Source organism: Podarcis vaucheri (genome assembly GCF_965113315.1).
Source record: "Podarcis vaucheri genome assembly, chromosome: 7".
Taxonomy (NCBI): Eukaryota; Metazoa; Chordata; class Lepidosauria; order Squamata; family Lacertidae; genus Podarcis; species Podarcis vaucheri.
Genome location: NC_138765.1, coordinates 2240369 through 2261387, shown reverse-complemented (window position 1 = coordinate 2261387; position 21019 = coordinate 2240369). Strand labels below are relative to the sequence as shown.

The 21019-nt window shown below is 46.2% G+C and overlaps 2 protein-coding genes across 2 annotated transcripts in view; both read left to right on the top strand.

Annotated features, from left to right (window-relative positions):
* Positions 1-596: 596 nt before the first annotated feature.
* Positions 597-19392, top strand: LOC309536759 (uncharacterized protein). Its single transcript, XM_082231033.1, has 6 exons — positions 597-663; positions 5661-6280; positions 6883-6964; positions 13287-13369; positions 13673-13799; positions 16385-19392. The coding sequence occupies exons 2-6, from the start codon at positions 5867-5869 to the stop codon at positions 18136-18138; spliced, it is 2460 nt and encodes an 819-aa protein (XP_082087159.1). The 5' UTR covers positions 597-663; positions 5661-5866; the 3' UTR covers positions 18139-19392.
* The window catches only part of LOC309537566 (uncharacterized protein), a gene marked incomplete at its 3' end in the record, with an annotated part of 50991 nt that continues 30568 nt past the window's right edge, over positions 597-21019 (top strand). Inside the window, exon 1 of the mRNA XM_082232466.1 lies at positions 597-659. The remainder of the gene's footprint in view (positions 660-21019) is intronic.

The window sequence follows — 21019 nt, the reverse complement described above, 5'->3', positions numbered from 1 at the left end:
GGGCACCCACCAACTTATATCAATGTCACCAGAGGGGAATAAGAGGCTTCCTAGGAAAACCCCCTTGGCTGCTCCTGTGTTGCTTCCAAGGCGACTTCACCCAGAACATACATTTATGGCTGAAATACAGACACAAAGCAGCAGATGGGACAACACAGAATGGCCCCCCCGCCATGTCTGGCAATGTCTCCCCCCTCCAGCTGCCCCTTCAGCCCCCCCGGGACCCCCTCTTGCTGGGACAGGGCTCTCTGCCCCGCAGCCCCCCAGGGGCCCCCAAGAGAGACTCGCCCCCACCCCAGAAGAGACACCCCCGGGTCCCCCATCTGGCCCCTGCGATCCCCCTGGAAGGCTCCCCTCTCCCCCGCCCAGACGCCCCTTCGCAGCCCCAGGCAGAGAGACGGGTTCCTCCTCCCGGACACGGGTTCCCCCTTCACACGCACACGCGTCCAGTCCCGGGTTCTGGGTCCTGCTTCTTCCCTGCCCCCCCCCGGAAGGGGCCGCTCTGCGCCTGCGCGACGCCGAGAGAGAGAAGGGTTAAGGGGCGCCGAGCTGGCTTCCTAGAGAGGACAGGAAAGGAAGGCGGGCCGCTCCTCCTCCAGCTCCTCCCCTCTGACGTCCCTTCCGGTCAGAGCGGCCTCGCCTTCGCCTGCCGGGCTCTGGTGGGTCTCCTCTCGGGGGAAGCCTGGGGAACTCCCTGCCCCGGGAGGCGGGAAGGGGAGGGAAGAGAGGCTGGGGGGTCCGGGAGGGAGCCAGAGGGACCTCAGGCCCTGGCCAGGGAGGTGGGCCTGGAAGAGAGCGAGGAGGGAGAAGGACCTTCGGAGGGAGATGATGGTGAGGGAGAAGGATGTTAAGAGGGACATGATTGTGAGGGAGAAGGATATTAAGAGGGACATGATTGTGAGGGAGAAGGAGATTAAGAGGGACATTATTATGAGGGAGAAGGATATTAAGAGGGACATGATTGTGAGGGAGAAGTATATTAAGAGGGACATTATTGTGAGGGAGAAGGATATTAAGAGGGACATGATTGTGAGGGAGAAGGAGATTAAGAGGGACATTATTATGAGGGAGAAGGATATTAAGAGGGACATGATTGTGAGGGAGAAGGATATTAAGAGGGAAATAATTGTGAGGGAGAAGGACATTAAGAGGGAGATGATTGTGAGGGAGAAGGAGATTAAGAGGGAGATGATTGTGAGGGAGAAGGATATTAAGAGGGAGATTATTGTGAGGGAGAAGGATATGAAGAGGGACATGATTGTGAGGGAGAAGGATATTAAGAGGGACATGATTGTGAGGGAGAAGGATATTAAGAGGGACATTATTATGAGGGAGAAGGATATTAAGAGGGACATGATTGTGAGGGAGAAGGATATTAAGAGGGACATGATTGTGAGGGAGAAGGACATTAAGAGGGACATGATTGTGAGGGAGAAGGACATTAAGAGGGACATGATTGTGAGGGAGAAGGACATTAAGAGGGACATGATTGTGAGGGAGAAGTATATTAAGAGGGACATTATTATGAGGGAGAAGGATATTAAGAGGGACATGATTGTGAGGGAGAAGGATATTAAGAGGGACATTATTATGAGGGAGAAGGATATTAAGAGGGACATGATTGTGAGGGAGAAGTATATTAAGAGGGACATGATTGTGAGGGAGAAGGATATTAAGAGGGACATGATTGTGAGGGAGAAGGATATTAAGAGGGACATTATTATGAGGGAGAAGGATATTAAGAGGGACATGATTGTGAGGGAGAAGGAGATTAAGAGGGACATTATTATGAGGGAGAAGGAGATTAAGAGGGACATTATTATGAGGGAGAAGGATATTAAGAGGGACATTATTATGAGGGAGAAGGATATTAAGAGGGACATTATTGTGAGGGAGAAGGACATTCGGAGGGACATTATTGTGAGGGAGAAGGATATTAAGAGGGACATTATTGTGAGGGAGAAGGATATTAAGAGGGACATTATTATGAGGGAGAAGGATATTAAGAGGGACATTATTGTGAGGGAGAAGGATATTAAGAGGGACATGATTGTGAGGGAGAAGGATATTAAGAGGGAAATAATTGTGAGGGAGAAGGACATTAAGAGGGAAATAATTGTGAGGGAGAAGGATATTAGGAGGGACATTATTGTGAGGGAGAAGGATATTAAGAGGGACATTATTGTGAGGGAGAAGGATATTAAGAGGGAGATTATTATGAGGGAGAAGGATATTAAGAGGGACATGATTGTGAGGGAGAAGGATATTAAGAGGGACATGATTGTGAGGGAGAAGGATATTAAGAGGGACATGATTGTGAGGGAGAAGGATATTAAGAGGGATATGATTGTGAGGGAGAAGGATATTAAGAGGGACATAATTGTGAGGGAGAAGGATATTAAGAGGGACATGATTGTGAGGGAGAAGGATATTAAGAGGGACATGATTGTGAGGGAGAAGGATATTAAGAGGGACATTATTATGAGGGAGAAGGATATTAAGAGGGACATTATTGTGAGGGAGAAGGACATTAGGAGGGACATTATTGTGAGGGAGAAGGATATTAAGAGGGACATTATTGTGGGGGAGAAGGAGATTAAGAGGGACATGATTGTGAGGGAGAAGGAGATTAAGAGGGACATGATTGTGAGGGAGAAGGATATTAAGAGGGACATGATTGTGAGGGAGAAGGATATTAAGAGGGACATAATTGTGAGGGAGAAGGACATTAAGAGGGAGATGATTGTGAGGGAGAAGGAGATTAAGAGGGACATAATTATGAGGGAGAAGGGTATTAAGAGGGACATTATTATGAGGGAGAAGGACATTAAGAGGGACATTATTATGAGGGAGAAGGACATTAAGAGGGACATGATTGTGAGGGAGAAGGACATTAAGAGGGACATTATTATGAGGGAGAAGGACATTAAGAGGGACATTATTATGAGGGAGAAGGACATTAAGAGGGACATTATTGTGAGGGAGAAGGACATTAAGAGGGACATTATTATGAGGGAGAAGGATATTAAGAGGGACATTATTATGAGGGAGAAGGATATTAAGAGGGACATTATTATGAGGGAGAAGGATATTAAGAGGGACATTATTATGAGGGAGAAGGATATTAAGAGGGACATTATTGTGAGGGAGAAGGATATTAAGAGGGACATTATTGTGAGGGAGAAGGATATTAAGAGGGACATTATTATGAGGGAGAAGGATATTAAGAGGGACATTATTATGAGGGAGAAGGATATTAAGAGGGACATTATTATGAGGGAGAAGGACATTAAGAGGGACATCATTGTGAGGGAGAAGGATATTAAGAGGGACATGATGGTGAGGGAGAAGGATATTAAGAGGGACATTATTATGAGGGAGAAGGACATTAAGAGGGACATTATTATGAGGGAGAAGGACATTAAGAGGGACATTATTATGAGGGAGAAGGACATTAAGAGGGACATTATTGTGAGGGAGAAGGACATTAAGAGGGACATTATTATGAGGGAGAAGGAGATTAAGAGGGACATAATTATGAGGGAGAAGGATATTAAGAGGGACATTATTATGAGGGAGAAGGATATTAAGAGGGACATTATTGTGAGGGAGAAGGATATTAAGAGGGACATTATTATGAGGGAGAAGAATATTAAGAGGGACATTATTATGAGGGAGAAGGACATTAAGAGGGACATTATTATGAGGGAGAAGGACATTAAGAGGGACATTATTGTGAGGGAGAAGGACATTAAGAGGGACATTATTATGAGGTTCCAGTTACAGATGGGTAGCCGTGTTGGTCTGCCATAGTCAAAATAAAAAAATTTCTTCCTGTAGCACCTTAAAGACCAACTAAGTTAGTTCTTGGTATAAGCTTTCGTGTGCATGCACACTTCTTCAGATACACAGTGTATCTGAAGAAGTGTGCATGCACACGAAAGCTTATACCAAGAACTAACTTAGTTGGTCTTTAAGGTGCTACAGGAAGAAATTTTTTTATTATTATGAGGGAGAAGGATATTAAGAGGGACATTATTATGAGGGAGAAGGACATTAAGGGAGAAGGACATTAAGAGGGACATTATTATGAGGGAGAAGGATATTAAGAGGGACATAATTATGAGGGAGAAGGATATTAAGAGGGACATTATTATGAGGGAGAAGCATATTAAGAGGGACATTATTATGAGGGAGAAGGACATTAAGAGGGACATCATTGTGAGGGAGAAGGATATTAAGAGGGACATGATGGTGAGGGAGAAGGATATTATGAGGGAGATTATTGTGAGGGAGAAGGATATTAAGAGGGACATTATTATGAGGGAGAAGGACATTAAGAGGGACATTATTATGAGGGAGAAGGACATTAAGAGGGACATTATTATGAGGGAGAAGGACATTAAGAGGGACATTATTGTGAGGGAGAAGGATATTAAGAGGGACATTATTATGAGGGAGAAGGATATTAAGAGGGACATTATTGTGAGGGAGAAGGAGATTAAGAGGGACATAATTAGGAGGGAGAAGGATATTAAGAGGGACATTATTATGAGGGAGAAGGATATTAAGAGGGACATTATTATGAGGGAGAAGGACATTAAGAGGGACATCATTGTGAGGGAGAAGGATATTAAGAGGGACATGATGGTGAGGGAGAAGGATATTAAGAGGGAGATTATTGTGAGGGAGAAGGATATTAAGAGGGACATTATTATGAGGGAGAAGGACATTAAGAGGGACATTATTATGAGGGAGAAGGACATTTAGAGGGACATTATTATGAGGGAGAAGGACATTAAGAGGGACATTATTGTGAGGGAGAAGGATAGTAAGAGGGACATTATTGTGAGGGAGAAGGATATTAAGAGGGACATTATTATGAGGGAGAAGGACATTAAGAGGGACATTATTATGAGGGAGAAGGATATTAAGAGGGAGATTATTATGAGGGAGAAGGATATTAAGAGGGACATTATTATGAGGGAGAAGGATATTAAGAGGGACATTATTGTGAGGGAGAAGGATATTAAGAGGGACATAATTATGAGGGGGAAGGATATTAAGAGGGACATTATTATGAGGGAGAAGGATATTAAGGGGGACATAATTATGAGGGAGAAGGATATTAAGAGGGACATTATTATGAGGGAGAAGGACATTAAGAGGGACATTATTGTGAGGGAGAAGGATATTAAGAGGGACATGATTGCGAGGGAGAAGTATATTAAGAGGGACATTATTGTGAGGGAGAAGGATATTAAGAGGGACATTATTATGAGGGAGAAGGATATTAAGTGGGAAACACCAGGAAGCTTCCTTTCTCTCTTGATGCATAAATCTCCTTATGTCGGCCATTTCCCCTCCCTAATTCTTTATTTGACGGAAAGTCCAGTTTCCGAGGCGTCCTCCAGGGCAGTTCCAGCCAGAGGGCCTTGCCACCGTCCCCTCGGATCCAGAGCAGGAAGTCCCCAAGGGACGGTGGCTGGAGCTAGACATGGGCCCTGCTGCTCACCAAGCCACCCAAGCAGATATGGTTGGGTTGGGGCGAAGCTCTGGAGGAGGGGAGGGACCCCCACTGTTGCCTTGGCTCCAGATTACACTCACTTGTCATTCACAGTTATGACTTCTCCCTCCCTCCCCCTTTTCCCCCCATACAGCTTTGAGTTTGAGCTGTGGTGCAATCCAGCCCTGGTTCCTAGCAAGACTCATCCACGCTTCTTCAGGAAACATTCTTCTCCTCTTCATCTTACAACAGAATAGTGTGTTTGATTCATACGATATTCTGCAGCTCGCATTAGTACCCACAGAACTTGGCAGAGGACCAAGGGGCTCCTTCCGATCTGGAGACTTCCGGAGAGCCCAGATGGATGAGCAAGACTCAGCTGGCCCTGAAGCAGGAAGAGGCCATGCCATGGAAACGGGGAGCAGTGGGGAATTCGGGGAAAACTCCGTGCAGAAGATCCTGGGGGAGGAGGACACCCTTTGCTCAGAGGTGCAGAGCCAGCAGCTCAGGCAGTTCTGCTACCAGGAGGCCAAAGGACCCCGAGAGGTTTGCAGCCAACTCTACCACCTTTGCCATCAATGGCTGAAACCAGAAAGGCACACGAAAGCTGAGATGCTGGACCTGGTGATCTTGGAGCAGTTCCTGGCTGTCCTTCCTCTGGAGATGGAGAGCTGGGTGAGGGAATGCGGAGCGGAGACCAGTTCCCAGGCGGTGGCCCTGGCCGAAGGTTTCCTCCTGAGTCAGGCAGAGGAGAGGAAGCAGGCAGAGCAGCAGGTGAGAGAGACTTTCCTCTGGAAACTCCCAAGGGGCTCCAAAGAGGAGGGAGAGTATTCCCAAATCATTTCCTAATGGCCCATCCTTTTTTGGAAAGATTATTATTATTATTATTATTATTATTATTAATACCACAACCATGTGGCTGGGTACCTTCCAGCACATATAAACGCATAAGAAGACATCAGATGTCTTCTAAAAGTTATGCATTTTCTTATCTCCTTCTCACCTGATGGGAGGGCATTCCCCAGGGTGGGGGCCACTGTGGAGAAGGTCTTCTGCCTGGTTCCCTGTAACTTCACTTACCACAGTGAGGGAATCAGCAGAAGACCCTCGGAACTGGACCTCAGTTCATGGAGACGCTCCTTTGGGTATACTGGGCCTTTGAGGCCAACACTTTGAATTGTGCTGGGAAACGTTCTGGGAGCCAGTGAAGATCCTTGAGGACCAATGTTTCATGGTCCTGGCAGCCAACCCCAGACACCAGTCTAGCAGAAGCAGGAAGCAGCTTTCACCTCTGTCCCCCAAAAGCGCTTGCCTCTGCCATTCCTTCTGTAACCCTTCTCCCCATTCTCTGTTTTGAATCCTTGTTGCTCTTTCAGAGGAAGGATCTTTTGGCAGAAAGGGGTCTTGATTCTTCTGAGGCAGAGAAGACTCCGTTGGACGCCAGAGTGAGGCCTCTGGGTAAGGAGGGAGGAGTGTTTTCTCCCCCGTTTTGTCACATTCTCTTGGTTTTGAAACTAATCTCTGAGTTCTTTACATCTTTTGAGGGAAGACACCTGGAGCCCAGAGCTCGGGGGGGGGGGGGAGAGAGATGTATTTTTGCACAACTATTATATGAAATGGGTACAAATGTCAGCAGGGGAGACGTTTATGATAGTAATTTGATTAGTTTACAATTACAGTTCAATAATAGCCTCCTTATAACAAAGCGAAATTACAATACAATTTCTAATACCAATCCTATACAAAATTATATAATACAGGTGGCCCCCCCATGCTAAAACCGATTGTTTGATGATTTTCTTGATTTCTCCATTCCAAAATCTTATTAATTTCAATTACACTCCTGTCAAGATAACAATCCTTTATACAACAGCTGCAGTATGAATGACTTCCATTCATATTGAAACATCAAATAATATATAAAACTACAAGTGAGGCACTCCAGTCGGTTTCTGCTTCCTTCACTGTGCAGCGAAGTGCTTGTCACAAGACAATGTTTACATTCCACAGTCAGAGCACTGTTGGGTTTTCCCACGGGAATGGGAAGCTGGATGTGACGTACACTGGTTTCCTGTTTTTCACTGTTTCTCTCGGTGTTCTTCATTCCGAGGAGAAGGATGGTTGCTTCTCTGCTCCCGCAGAGGCAAGATGCATGTTTGTGATTTCTCAATACTGAACTGAAAATAAAGCAACTTTAAGCATGTGGCACGTACTGTTCATCATTCCGTTGTGCAAAGGACTCTGCAATATCAACATTTTGGTTATCGGGCCCAGAAAGACGTAAATCAAACTGAGGAATGCCGGCAGAGGTACAGAGGAACGGATCGCGTTATCTGCTCTGCGCGTCAAGTTTGATTGATGAAGGTATGTGCTCATGCCCGGAGCAGCCTGCCAGTTTCTAGTTTATGGCTTTATGTCTGGACTTTGAACTTTTAAAGCCGTTTTGCCGCGATACAGGCAATGGCTGAGAAAGCGAAAGTACTTTTTAAAAGTGCTTTTGGAAGAAGCTGCAGTACTGTGACACAGCTTGATTAAAGCAGCAATGATGGCTAGTGCAAAGCTGGTTGACGCTTTTGGGATTCCTAAGCTCAATAAGAAAAATTACACGGAGTGGGTACTAAATGCAGAGGCTGTTCTGCGGAAAGAAGGTCTGTTTAATGTTATTACAGACAACCCCCCAGCTCCAATTACAGCTGAATGGACTGCTAAGGATTCCAAAGCACGGGGAACGCTTACGTTGATAGTATCCCCAGAAGAGCTCTGTCTGTTGCGTGGAAAGACCACAGCCAGAGAAATTTGGAACTCTTTAAGAGAGGCTCACTTGAGGACAGAAGCTGGTTCCTCAATGTACTACTATGCCAAGCTGCATGGTATGGCTCTTGCTGAAGGTGGAGATGTGCGTACACACCTGATGGAGATGCAGAATCTGAGACACGAGCTGCAACAGAGAGGACTCAACTTTCCAGAGGCTGTGTATTCCTTCATGATACTACATTCTTTGGGTCCAAGTTGGGAGTCCGTTGCCACTCAGATTGCTGTTCAACCAACTGCTCAGCTCACAGTAGCCTATGTTACTGCCGTGATCCAGAATGAAGCAGATCGCCGGGGTGCTAGCTGCATGGGTAAGGGGGAGTCTTCACAGACGTCATCCCAGAGTGCAGTGGAACCACCAGAGGGCGCCAAAGCTTTGAAGGCAGTGAAATGCTACTCGTGTGGACGTCTAGGCCATATGAAGAGGGAATGCAAATATCCCAAGGCCAAGACAGAGCAGCGCAGCGGAAGCTCATCGCGTGGAAAAGGCCAAAGCAAAGGCAAAGGTCCGGTGTCCAGGACAACGCAGCACAAGGCAATGGTCTCACGCTTCACTCCAAACGTCGCAAAGGTCCAGAAGACGTCTAGATCTTTCTTCGTTGTTGATTCAGCAGCTACCCACCACATGTGCAACGATAAGAGACTGTTCGTGTCTTTTACACCGCAGGAAGGTGCGATTCACCAGGCGGATGACCACACGATCCTCAGTCAAGGCTACGGAACTGTTGTTCTTCACAGTTTGGACTTATCGATACAGGATGTACTTTATGTTCCAGATGCCACACACAATCTTCTAAGTGTGATGCAGCTGAATGAACGGAACATTGACATTTCCTTCAAGAACAAGAAATGCACCATCACAAAGAAAGACGATTATGTTTTGCATGCTGAATGTGTTGATCGTTTGTTTGTTTTGTATTATGATGATGTTGTGCAGAATGATACTTGTTGCATTGCAGGTTCTAACAAAAGTTTGCATGCAGGATGTATTCATGATTTTCACAGGAAATTTGGTCATTTGCGTTTTGAGGCAGTATCTAAAATGCCTACCTTGGTTGAAGGTATGACTATTAAACCCTGCAGGTACCACATGAAGTGCAAGGCATGCGCAGCAAACAAGGTGAAAATGGCTGCGAAAGGTAAGGTGTCTAGTAGGCAAGCTACAGAACCATACCAAATTGTTCATGCTGATTTAGTTGGTCCACTATCGCCCTCTTTGGGTGGCAATAGGTTCTTCATGGTTCTCATTGATGCATTTTCCAGGTATATTTATGTGTACAATCTCAAGCAGAAATCAGAGGCTTTTCCAAGGTTCAAGGAATTCTGTGCTTGGTTGGATAATGTGCATGGTAAGAAGATAAAAATTCTTTTCACAGATCGCGGGGGAGAATTCACTTCTCAGCAGTTTGAAGCTTTTCTGACTGAGAAAGGAATTCAACACGATTTGTCCAGTCCTCGCTCGCCATGGCAGAATGGGCTTTGCGAAAGGGCAAATCAAACATTGTTTCAAGGTTTAAAAACCTTGCTGCATGATGCAAATCTTCCAGAGAGTTATTGGGCCGAAGCTCTCTCGTGTTTTATTTACAGTTACAATCGCAGGTTATCTTCAGCGATTGGTTGTACCCCGTATGAGAAGATGTTTGGCAAGAAACCATACATCAAACACATGAAAATATTTGGTTCTGACATGTGGATTCATTCACCACAAAGCTCCAAGTTAGGCAAACGTGGATTGCATGGTATCTTTCTAGGTTATCAGAAAGGTTCTTACAGAATAATGATGACTGACTCTAAGACAATTAGGCTCACAAGAAGTGTTGAGTACAATGCCAAGTGGGGGGAGAATGTGGGAATTTTCCAATGTTATCCTGATGACAGTGATGAGACTGAGGATAAGCAACAACAACCCACACCCACTGATGAAGGTTCTGATTCTGAGTCTGAAACTGAATCGGATAATTCAGAGGATTTCAAGAGTGCGAAAGCCTCTATGCGACCCTCTGAAAGCTCTGATCAGGAATTGGAAGAACCATTGATCACAATAGGTCACTTTTCTCCTAAGGAAGAGGAGAGTGTTGAAGACCAAAGGCTAATTCGCAGGTCACAAAGAGCCACAAAAGGCAGACCTCCAAAGAGATTTGCTGATGAATTTGCTAAGACAGCAGTAGCAGCTGTTAAAAGCTCCAAGAAGGTATTTGAACCTTCAAGTTTCCAAGAAATCCAGGATTTGGATTCTAAGGAAGCTGAGCCATGGTTAAATGCCATGAAGGCTTAGCTTGATTCCTTAGAAAGGAACAAAACTTGGGAGCTAGTTCCAGTAGTTCCAGGAATGAAACTGCTTGGAAGCAAATGGGTCTTCAAAGCGAAGACTGATCAAAATGGCAAGATAGTCAGACACAAAGCCAGATTGGTAGCCAGAGGTTTTGCACAGGTACCAGGTGAAGACTATCACGAGACCTACTCACCCACTGTGAGATATGAGAGCATTAGGCTTATGCTCAAGCTAGCTGCAGAGGAGAGTCTACACATTAGTCACCACGATGTGAATACAGCATTTTTGTACGGATCTCTAGGTGAATCACTTTATATGCTTCCACCTGATGGCGTACAGGTAAAACAGGGATTTGTTTGTGCTCTGAAAAAGTCCCTTTATGGTCTCAAACAAAGTGCACGGTGTTGGCACACAAAACTCACTGAAGCATTTTTTTCTATAGGTTTTCAGCAAGGGAAAGCTGATCCATGTGTATTTGTCAAAGAGGAGGGGCAAAAGAAGCTGTACTGTTTGTTTTATGTTGATGATATTTTATTCTTTTGGAAAGATGTCACAATGTATAATAACGCCCTAGCTCAACTGAAAGAGCACTTTGACATGAAAGATCTTGGTGAGGTAAACAACTACCTATCTCTGGAAATAGAGAAAGATCAAAGTGGTAACATTCTAGTACACCAGTCAAGGAAAATTGCTGATGTGTTAAGCAAACTGAACCTGATGGATGCTAACCCTGTAGACACACCGATGACAACAGGTTATCAGGTAGAAGACACTGAAGAAGCATTTTCTGACACTACACTGTACAGAAGTGTGCTAGGTAAGCTAAACTTCATTGCCAGATGTTCAAGACCTGACATTGCTGTTAGCTGTAATTTGCTAAGCAGACAAGTCAACAATCCTACTGTTAAGGATTGGAAAGCTCTGAAACGCATAGCACGCTATTTGAAAGGCACTATGCATTACAGACTAAGATTTAACAATCAAAAGTCTGGTGGTCTTGAAATCTTTGCAGATGCAAGTTTTGGAAGTGACACTACAGACAGGAAAAGTACGTCTGGAGTTTGCTACATGTACAATCAGGGTCTATTTGATTGGTCATGCAAGAAGCAAACAACAATTAGCTTAAGTACTTGTGAAGCTGAACTGAATGCACTGTCTTATTCACTTAAGGATTGTGAATGGTTGTTACAATTGTGCAAAGACATGAAAATTCCTGTCAAATGTCCAATCCAGGTTTACCAGGACAACAAGGCATGTTTGGCTTTGCTGACTTCGGAAGGTTGTAAGCAAAGCACGAAGCACTTGCAATTGAAGTTGCAACATGCTAGGGAACATATTCAGAAGGGACTCGTAACGGTGTCCTATATGCCAGGTAATGAAATTCCTGCTGATGTATTGTCCAAGATTGTATCAAGGGATCAACACTGTACCTATGTACAGAAGTTGGGTTTGTACTGACATTGTACGAACACGCTGCCCAGTGATGTTCACAGAAAGGGGGAGGATGTTGGTTTCTGCTTCCTTCACTGTGCAGCGAAGTGCTTGTCACAAGACAATGTTTACATTCCACAGTCAGAGCACTGTTGGGTTTTCCCACGGGAATGGGAAGCTGGATGTGACGTACACTGGTTTCCTGTTTTTCACTGTTTCTCTCGGTGTTCTTCATTCCGAGGAGAAGGATGGTTGCTTCTCTGCTCCCGCAGAGGCAAGATGCATGTTTGTGATTTCTCAATACTGAACTGAAAATAAAGCAACTTTAAGCATGTGGCACGTACTGTTCATCATTCCATTGTGCAAAGGACTCTGCAATATCAACAATCCTTACTCTTCCCATGTGTGGCAATCTTTCTGTTCGTGATGTTTTTTCCTGTCCTTGTAAAATGTTCTGTCTATCTTTTCCTGGTTGTTGCTGTTCTCCATCATTCCTTGGACGGAGCTAATATCCCATTGTGGTTTCAGAAATTCTCCATCGCTCTGTCCTGTGCTTCGTTGTTTGGCAACTTTAACAGCAGCTGCAAAAATCACACTGTCCAAATAAATAACCTCTTTTTGCCATTTTTCTTCTACACCTGGGAAAGAGAGGGATCTGTCAGAACACTGGTACATAGATATTTTCAACTAGTATTCAATCGCAGGCTACCAATTCATTAATGTAGAGAAGAAAACTTTATATAAAGAAGCCATAGGCTCCCCTCCCCCCACTCACTGTCTTTTGCAGCAAATGAAGTTTATTCCCAAATTCAAACCTTAAAGACCTAGCAGCTGGTTCAATTCCGCGGTTTATGAGTTCATCTCTTCCAGCAATGCCTGTACATTAGTCCAAATTGAGCTCTAATTGACAGGAGAACCTCTGCTTCTTAATGGCAGCGAAGTAGGGTTTTCGGCAGGCGAAGGGCTTTTGCACTCAGCGCCTCCCAGCCTCCTGCAATCCATGCCGGAGCCGGAACCTGGTACCGAGACAAACTGGGAGTGAAGCCCGTTCCCCCCTGTCCCTGGGGGCAACTTGCAAGGAGAATTACCCTCAGTCATTCTTGTTTTTCCTTTGCCAATGATCTCCCGCTGCCTCCATTAAAGCAGAGCGGAACCGGAAGCTAGCAGGGGAGACTTGGACAAGCCCCATCTGTACTGAGAGATGCACTGTTTCACCTCTGAGAGAAGCAGGCGCTCACGGTTTCCACTTACCTTGGTCTCTCCCAGGTGACGGAATGATGCCACCAAGACCTGCTCCTTCATCTTTCCATGGTGGTGGAGGGGAGGCAGCAGCTGTGGACCCAGATCAGGTAGGGGGAAGGAGCCTTGTGGGGAAGGACTGCTTGGATGCAGACTGGCTGGATGCAGAGGAATGGTGGGAGGAGCCAGAGAAGAGGGAGCCAACTGGGAGGAGGAGGAGGGGTCTGACGCTGGAGAGGGAAGAGGGCTCAGGGAGCAGAGGGAGTCTGTGGCAGAGAGCAGCCCAGACTCCGAGGCAGAAGCTGCAGCAGGAGAGAGGGACGAGGAAGGCAGAGAGGGGTCTGGCCGCTGTAGAAAACAACAGAGCCAAGTGAATGTTTTCTAAGAGGACAGCCTTTTTCCTGTTCTGTTAGGGTCCAGTGTGCTTTGAAGATGTAGCTGTCCATTTCACAGACGAGGAGTGGGCGTTGCTGGATCCTGACCAGAGAGCTCTCCATAAGGAAGTCATGGAGGAGAATCGTGGGATCTTGGACTCTCTCGGTAAGGCTCCCTATTGGATCATCCTATCTGTTTTGTAATGCAAGACATCTCTCTATGTGACGAACCTCTGATATTTTGATGGGGCTCAACAGCGCCACCCACAGCACCTGGGATGTTAACACGCCCACAGCAAACCTTGGATGGATGGCTATTGATTGTTTTCCCTGTGAATATTCTTCCTCCAGTTCTGTGGTTTATAACCACGATCAGGCTGTCTGAACTGCCCAGGCCTTCTTAAATGTAGGATTCAGAGTGATTTGAGGTGTTGAAGTAGCTTCAGTCAAGTTTCCTGCTTTTGTTCTTGCTTCTGTCTCTCTCTGGTTGACCAAAGAGTCGCTTGACATTGGAGATGGCACAGATTCCACGACTGAACCAAACAAACTCCATCCCAGAAAAGAGCCAGGCTTTTTGAATCTCAGGCAGTGAACCCTGTAGTAACAATAATTATAATTTTATTATTTTTACCTTGCCCATCTGACTGAGTGGCCCCAGCCACTCTGGGCAACTTCCAACAAAAAGAAAAACATAATCAAACATCAAACATTAAAAACTTCCCAATACAGAGGTGCCTTCAGAAGTCCTCTAAAAGTTGCATAGTTATTTCCTTGACATCTGATGGGAGGGCGTTCCACAGGGTGGGTTCCCTTATCGAGAAGGCCCCCTGCCTCGTCCCCTGTAACTTCTCACAAAAATGTAACATTTAAGTACAGTGGTACTTCGGGTGAAGAACTTAATTCGTTCTGGAGGTCTGTTCTTAACCTGAAGCACCACTTTAGCTCATGGGGCCTCCTGCTGCCGATGTTAGTGGAGTCTGTAACCTGAAGCATATGTAACCTGAAGCGTATGTAACCCGAGGTAACACTGTATATCTTAATTTTGGACAGGGAACTTTCCCGCTTTGGCCACCTTTTAAATACCGTATTTTTCACTCCATAGGACGCACTTCTTCCGTCTTAAAAACTAAGGGGGAAAGTCTGGGTGTCCTATGGAGCGAATGCAGGGGTGGGGGGAGGCAGGCAGGAAAAGCCCCCAAGAGCCACACACAAGCTTCGCGCAGCTCTTGTGGGCTTTTCCCCAGGAGGGAGAAGGGACTGACGTGGCCAGTCAGTCCCTTCTCCCTCCTGGGGAAAAGCCTTGCGCAACCTCTCCAGCCGGGGGGAAGGCTGCGCAAGGCTAAAGAGGAAGCCAGGGCAGTGAGCGCGATCCATCCTCTTTAGCCTTGCGCAACCTCTCCAGCTGCGGGAGGCTGTGCAAGGCTAAAGAAGCCAACTTTTTAAAAATCTCTCTATCTCTATCTCTACCTCTTTTTCTTTTTCCATCCTTTCTCCACCACCTTCTTTTCCTCTGGATCAGTGTTTTTATCTAACGTTTTAGTTTGTAGGGGGGGATATTATAAAAAAGGAAACTTTGCAGCTTTCATTTTGGTATAAAATAAAAACAGATTAAACAAAACACAAAAGGAGGAAATAGCATAGAAGAGGAAGAGTAAAGGGAAAGAGGGGGGATACAAAGCCATTTACCAGAGGTAGATCTTAACCCTTGCCTCACTTCAGAGCTTCTCTGGGCAGGTATTCCCTCGGCTTAAGTGGGGTGGGGGAAGAGTAGCAGGTAGGGGGGTACCTACCTAGACACTGAAGCCACATGTCTCTCCGATGAAAATTGGGAGTGGGCATTGTGTGAAGTGGCTGTGGATCTCCTGCCGCAGAATTGTAGGACTGTATAGAGTTGGGAGGGCCACCCAAGGGTCATCTAGCCCAGCCCCCTCACAATGTAGGAATCACAGCTAAAGAACACTAGGCAGATGGTTCCCCGACCGCTGCTTAAAAGCCTCCAGTGGTGGAGACCCCCAACACCTTCCGAGGTCATAGAATTGCGGGGTTGGAAGGGAACCCCAGGAGTCATCTAGTCCAGCCCCAGTGGACAGCGGGCACGATCCATCCCATTGCGCAAGGCTAAAGATGCTGCACAAGGCTAAAGAGGAGGCCAAGGCAGCGAGTGGGATGGATCACGCTTGCTGCCTTGTCTTCTTCTCTAGCCGCGCTGGAGAGGTTTAGCTCCTGGCTGGAGAGGTTGCGCGGCTATGGTTCCCGCTTGCTGTCTTGGTTTCTTTGTTCTTTGGGACTGGGGGGGGGGACCCGGGCTTCCCCCGCAGCCCCGAGAAGCTCTGGGAGAAGCGGACAGGCTGTGCGCATCGTGTCCGCGTCTCTTTGGGGATGGGGGGGAATAATATTTTCCCCCTTGATTTCCCCCTCTAAAAACTAGGTGCATCCTGTGGTCCGGTGCGTCCAATAGAGCGAAAAATATGGTAATACTAAAAGCACATTTTATTTATGAAGATAGTACAGATCCATATTTAAATTTGAACAAAATGCCATTACCAGGTTAAGCTGTACTTTTAAAAACTAGAGAGAGAAAACATAATATTCAACTTGATTTGTATACGAAACCAGACATTTTACAGAACAAAAGGAACATTATAACATCTAACTCCCTTCAGTTCTTCCTCTGTCCCAAGCATTAATTAGCATTGTTCCATAATTTGGGGCTGCACTTCTTCCCAAGACTCTAATCCGTTTGCCTCTTAGTTTCAGGTGGTGATGAATTGGAAATGAAGAACAAGGGAGACCACAACGAAATCCACACAGTGGAGGAGCCAAATCAGGATTCAGACTGTGGAGAGAGCTTCAGTCAGAGCTCCCATTCCACTTCCCATCAAATAAATCCCCTTGAGAAGAAACACTACCACTGCTTGGAGTGTGGAAAGAGCTTCAGTAACAGCAACGATCTCACTTCCCATCGTAGAATTCATACAGGGGAGAAACCCTATCAGTGCGTGGAATGTGGAAAGAGCTTCACTGATAGCTCCTCTCTCACTGCCCATCAAAGAAATCATACAGGGGAGAAACCCTTTCAGTGTGTAGAATGTGGAAAGAGCTTCAATCGGAGTGCCCATCTCACTTCCCATCAAAGGATTCATACAGGGGAGAAACCCTTTCAGTGCGTAGAATGTGGAAAGAGCTTCAATCAGAGGACCCATCTCACTTCCCATCAAAGGATTCATACAGGGGAGAAACCCTTTCAGTGCGTGGAATGTGGAAAGAGCTTCAATCTGAGGGCCCATCTCACTTCCCATCAAAGGATTCATACAGGGGAGAAACCCTATCAGTGCGTGGAATGTGGAAAGAGCTTCACTGACAGCTCCTCTCTCACTTCCCATCAAAGAATTCATACAGGGGAGAAACCCTTTCAGTGCTTGGAATGTGGAAAGAGCTTCAGGACGAGCTTTGCACTCACTTTGCATCAAAGGATTCATACAGGGGAGAAACCCTATCACTGCTTGGAGTGTGGAAAGAGCTTCAGTCAGGGCTCCCATCTCACTGCACATGAAAGAATTCATACAGGGGAGAAACCCTATCAGTGCGTGGAATGTGGAATAAGCTTCAATCGGAGTGCCCATCTCACTTCTCATCAATGGATTCATACAGGGGAGAAACCCTATCAGTGCTTAGAGTGTGGAAAGAGCTTCAATCAGAGGGCCAAGCTCACTTCCCATCAAAGAATTCATACAGGGGAGAAACCCTATCAGTGCGTGGAATGTGGAAAGAGCTTCAGGATGAGCTTTGAACTCACTTTGCATCAAAGGATTCATACAGGGGAGAAACCCTATCACTGCTTAGAGTGTGGAAAGAGCTTCAATCAGAGGGCCAAGTTCACTTCCCATCAAGCGATTCATACAGGGAAGAAACCCTATCAGTGCGTGGAATGTGGAAAGAGCTTCAGGACGAGCTTTGAACTGACTTTGCATCAAAGGATTCATACAGGGGAGAAACCCTATCACTGCTTGGAGTGTGGAAAGAGCTTCACTGCTAGCTCCTCTCTCACCTCCCATCAAAAAATTCATACAGGGGAGAAACCCTTTCAGTGCTTGGAATGTGGAAAGAGCTTCAGTCAGAGTGCCAAGCTCACTTCCCATCAAAGGATTCATACAGGGGAGAAACCCTTTCAGTGCTTGGAATGTGGAAAGACCTTCAGTCGGAGCGACTCTCTCACTTCCCATCAAAGAATTCATACAGGGGAGAAACCCTTTCAGTGCTTGGAATGTGGAAAAAGCTTCAGTCAGAGGGCCAAGCTCACTTCCCATCAAAGAAGTCATACAGGGGAGAAACCCTTTCAGTGCTTGGAATGTAGAAAGACCTTCAGTCGGAGCGACTCTCTCACTTCCCATCAAAGAAGTCATACAGGGGAGAAACCCTATCAGTGTCTGGAATGTGGAAAGAGCTTCACCAGGAACGAAAATCTCACAGCCCATCACAAAATCCATACAGGGGAGAAACCCTAACAGTGCGTGGAATGAGGAAAGAGCTTCACTCAAAACAACAATCTCATTTCCCATCAGAGAATTCACACAGGGTAGAAACTATTTCAGTGCCAAGAGTGTGATTGGAGGGATTTAAGAAAGTCTGGTCTCATTTTTAAAGTTCTCTAAAAAAATAGAATTGGAGCTCTTAAAAGGACTGGCTGAAAAAGCTAAAATCAAGACAGGTTTGGACAAGTTCGTTTCTCTTTGAAGGAAAATATTTCTTCTACTCTGAGCCACTTAAAGGGAATTGGATTCCTGCAAGGCAACCACTCTTATCTGGACGTCTAAATTGCTATGTCCTCTTGGACACATTCTTTTTTTCTTTTTTATGGTTCCTCTCTTAAAGTAATTATTTGGTTCATTTGTTTAATTGAAATCTTAATTTGAGAAATTGGATTTTATGTTAAACAGCTTATGTGTGTTGGGGATCAGGCTGGAAGGAAGAGGGAGGGCTGGAAAAATGCAGGAAACAGGATCTCTTGGGAAAGAGTTATTCTGTGACCTTGACAAACTGAAAAGGTGCTGCTGGAAAACAGGCTGCTTTGAGAACAAGGGAGAGGGAGGTTTTGAATATGGCAGTTCAAAAACAGTTAACACTAGGCCTGTGTTAAATTTGGAGAAGCTATTAGCCCGAATTGATAAAAATCATTAAATGGTGACAAATTTGACCACTAAAGTAGAGACACTGACAAAGAAAACAGAAGCACTAGATATCTCCATGAAAGGAAGGGAGGAGAAGTCTGAAAACATGGAAAAGAAGACAAAAAATGGAAATCAGAACAGGAGACGCTTAGGATTGATGTGGACGGTTTGGGTGGAAGATAAGAGGCAATTGCGGGCGCTTTGGCGGTCCTTGAGATGAGACAGAAAGCCCAGCCTCTGAGACGGAGAGGAGGGAGGAGAGCAGGATTTTAGCAAAGGGTTGAGCGGAGTCTGGGCTGTGATTCAGACTCATCCATGCTGGCCCAGGGAACATTTCTCTTCTCCTGACTGTGTATCAATCTTGTAGTAGAATAATGCATCTCCTTTTGCTTTTGTTGCAGGAATTTATGTATAGGTTGGGGAGGGGTTGCCACTCCAGCAGATATCATGCATATGCAACTCATTACCAAAATCAGCACAATCACTTTTGTGATTTGTCCCCACAAAACACTTCATCACAGTTTCTTCGTATCTATTCAAAGGGCCTTTGCTGTATGATACCAAATGTAAGAATTCCCTGATAAATATATGTAATGGGATGATTAGCTGCTTGTGCTTAAAATTGTGCTCCCTCAGAGTTTGTGCGGCTCCACAAACCTCTGTGTGTGACAGAGCTCCTCAGACATGTCTGCTCTAGTCACTAGTAGAGTCTGACAGTGGCTGCCTGCGGAAGCGCTTCCAGCAAAGAAGCTCCTTAACGGAAACGCGTCTCCTGGACTCACGACGTGGCAGCTTCCGGCGAAGCATGGGTCTCCCTACGGTTGCTTCTGACACCTCCCCGCTGTTTTCGCTGGACGTGTCTCTCACCCCTTCCTCTCCCCTGCTAGTTCCTGCCTTGGCTGCTGCGTCTCTCTCAGCATTACTGAGATCCTCCTCCAGAGACCCCTCGCTCCCCCTGCTGGTCCCTGCTTTAGCTGCTGACTCTCTCCCAGCCTCTGGGAGCCCTACCACCTCCCTTTCCTCTGATGTCAGTTCCCTGACATCCACCTCCCCTCCAGGGCCCCCTTCCCCCCCACCCCTACTCTCTCCTCTGGGCGGTGAGGAGCTAAAACCCCGAAAAGAATCCTCTTCATCTTCAGACGTCTCGAACATTTCCCTCCATCGGTCTTCGTTCCGGCTCGCTGAATCCTCCTCCGCCTCGGAATCAGAGAACCCCTCCAACTCTTCTTCTTCGTCGGTGGTGGCAAAGTATTCCCTCCGGAACCTCGCCACCGGCTGAGGTTTACGAGGGAATCTCTGATGAAAAGTTTCTATCAAAACCTCGTCATCTACATCCTCTGCCATGACCCAGGTGTTTTCCGACTCCGGCTCCCCTTCCCACCTTACCAAATACTCTACTTGATCTCCCTTCCACCTGGAATCGAGAATCTCCGCTACATGGTAGCTGTGTTCCTTTTCCTCCATAGCTGGTCCCCTATTGACCCTCCCTTCTCTGTCCCCTTTATACGATGACAGCAACGACCTGTGGAACACCGGGTGCAGCTTCATGTGGTTCGGTAACCGGAGTCTGAAAGCCACTGGGTTGACCTGCTGCGTGACTTCAAATGGGCCCAGCCTTTTGGGTCTTAACTTCTTACAACCCCTTTGAATGGTAACCCTTGGGTGGACAGCCACACCTGGTCCCCCACCCTAATGCTTTCCCCTTCCCTTCTGTTTTTGCCTGCCTGCCTCTTATATTCCTCCTTAGCCCTGTTTAAGTTAAGTTGGAGCTGGCGATGGATCGCTTCCATTTCTTCAACGAACTGTTCTGCAGCTGGAACGCTCCAGTTCTCCCCTCCCCCCCCCTGGGAAGGCTCGGGGATGACACCCGTGATTAGCCAAAAAGGGGCTCATCCCCGTGGACACGTTCTCTGCATTGTTGTAGGCAAATTCTGCCAACGCCAGCTTCTCCACCCAATCATTCTCTCTGTCATTCACATAACACCTCAAATATTGCTGGAGGACACCATTAGCTCTTTCCGCCTGCCCGTTGGTTTCTGGATGACGGGCAGTTGAGAAATTCACCTCTACATGCAATAAGCTCATGAGCTTCCTCCAGAACCTGGAAGTAAATTGTTTCCCTCTGTCAGAAACCACCCTCAAGGGGGCGCCATGCAGCCTAAACACATTTTCCACAAAAATTTAGCGGTTTCTTCTGCCGTGACCGCATGTGAGCAGG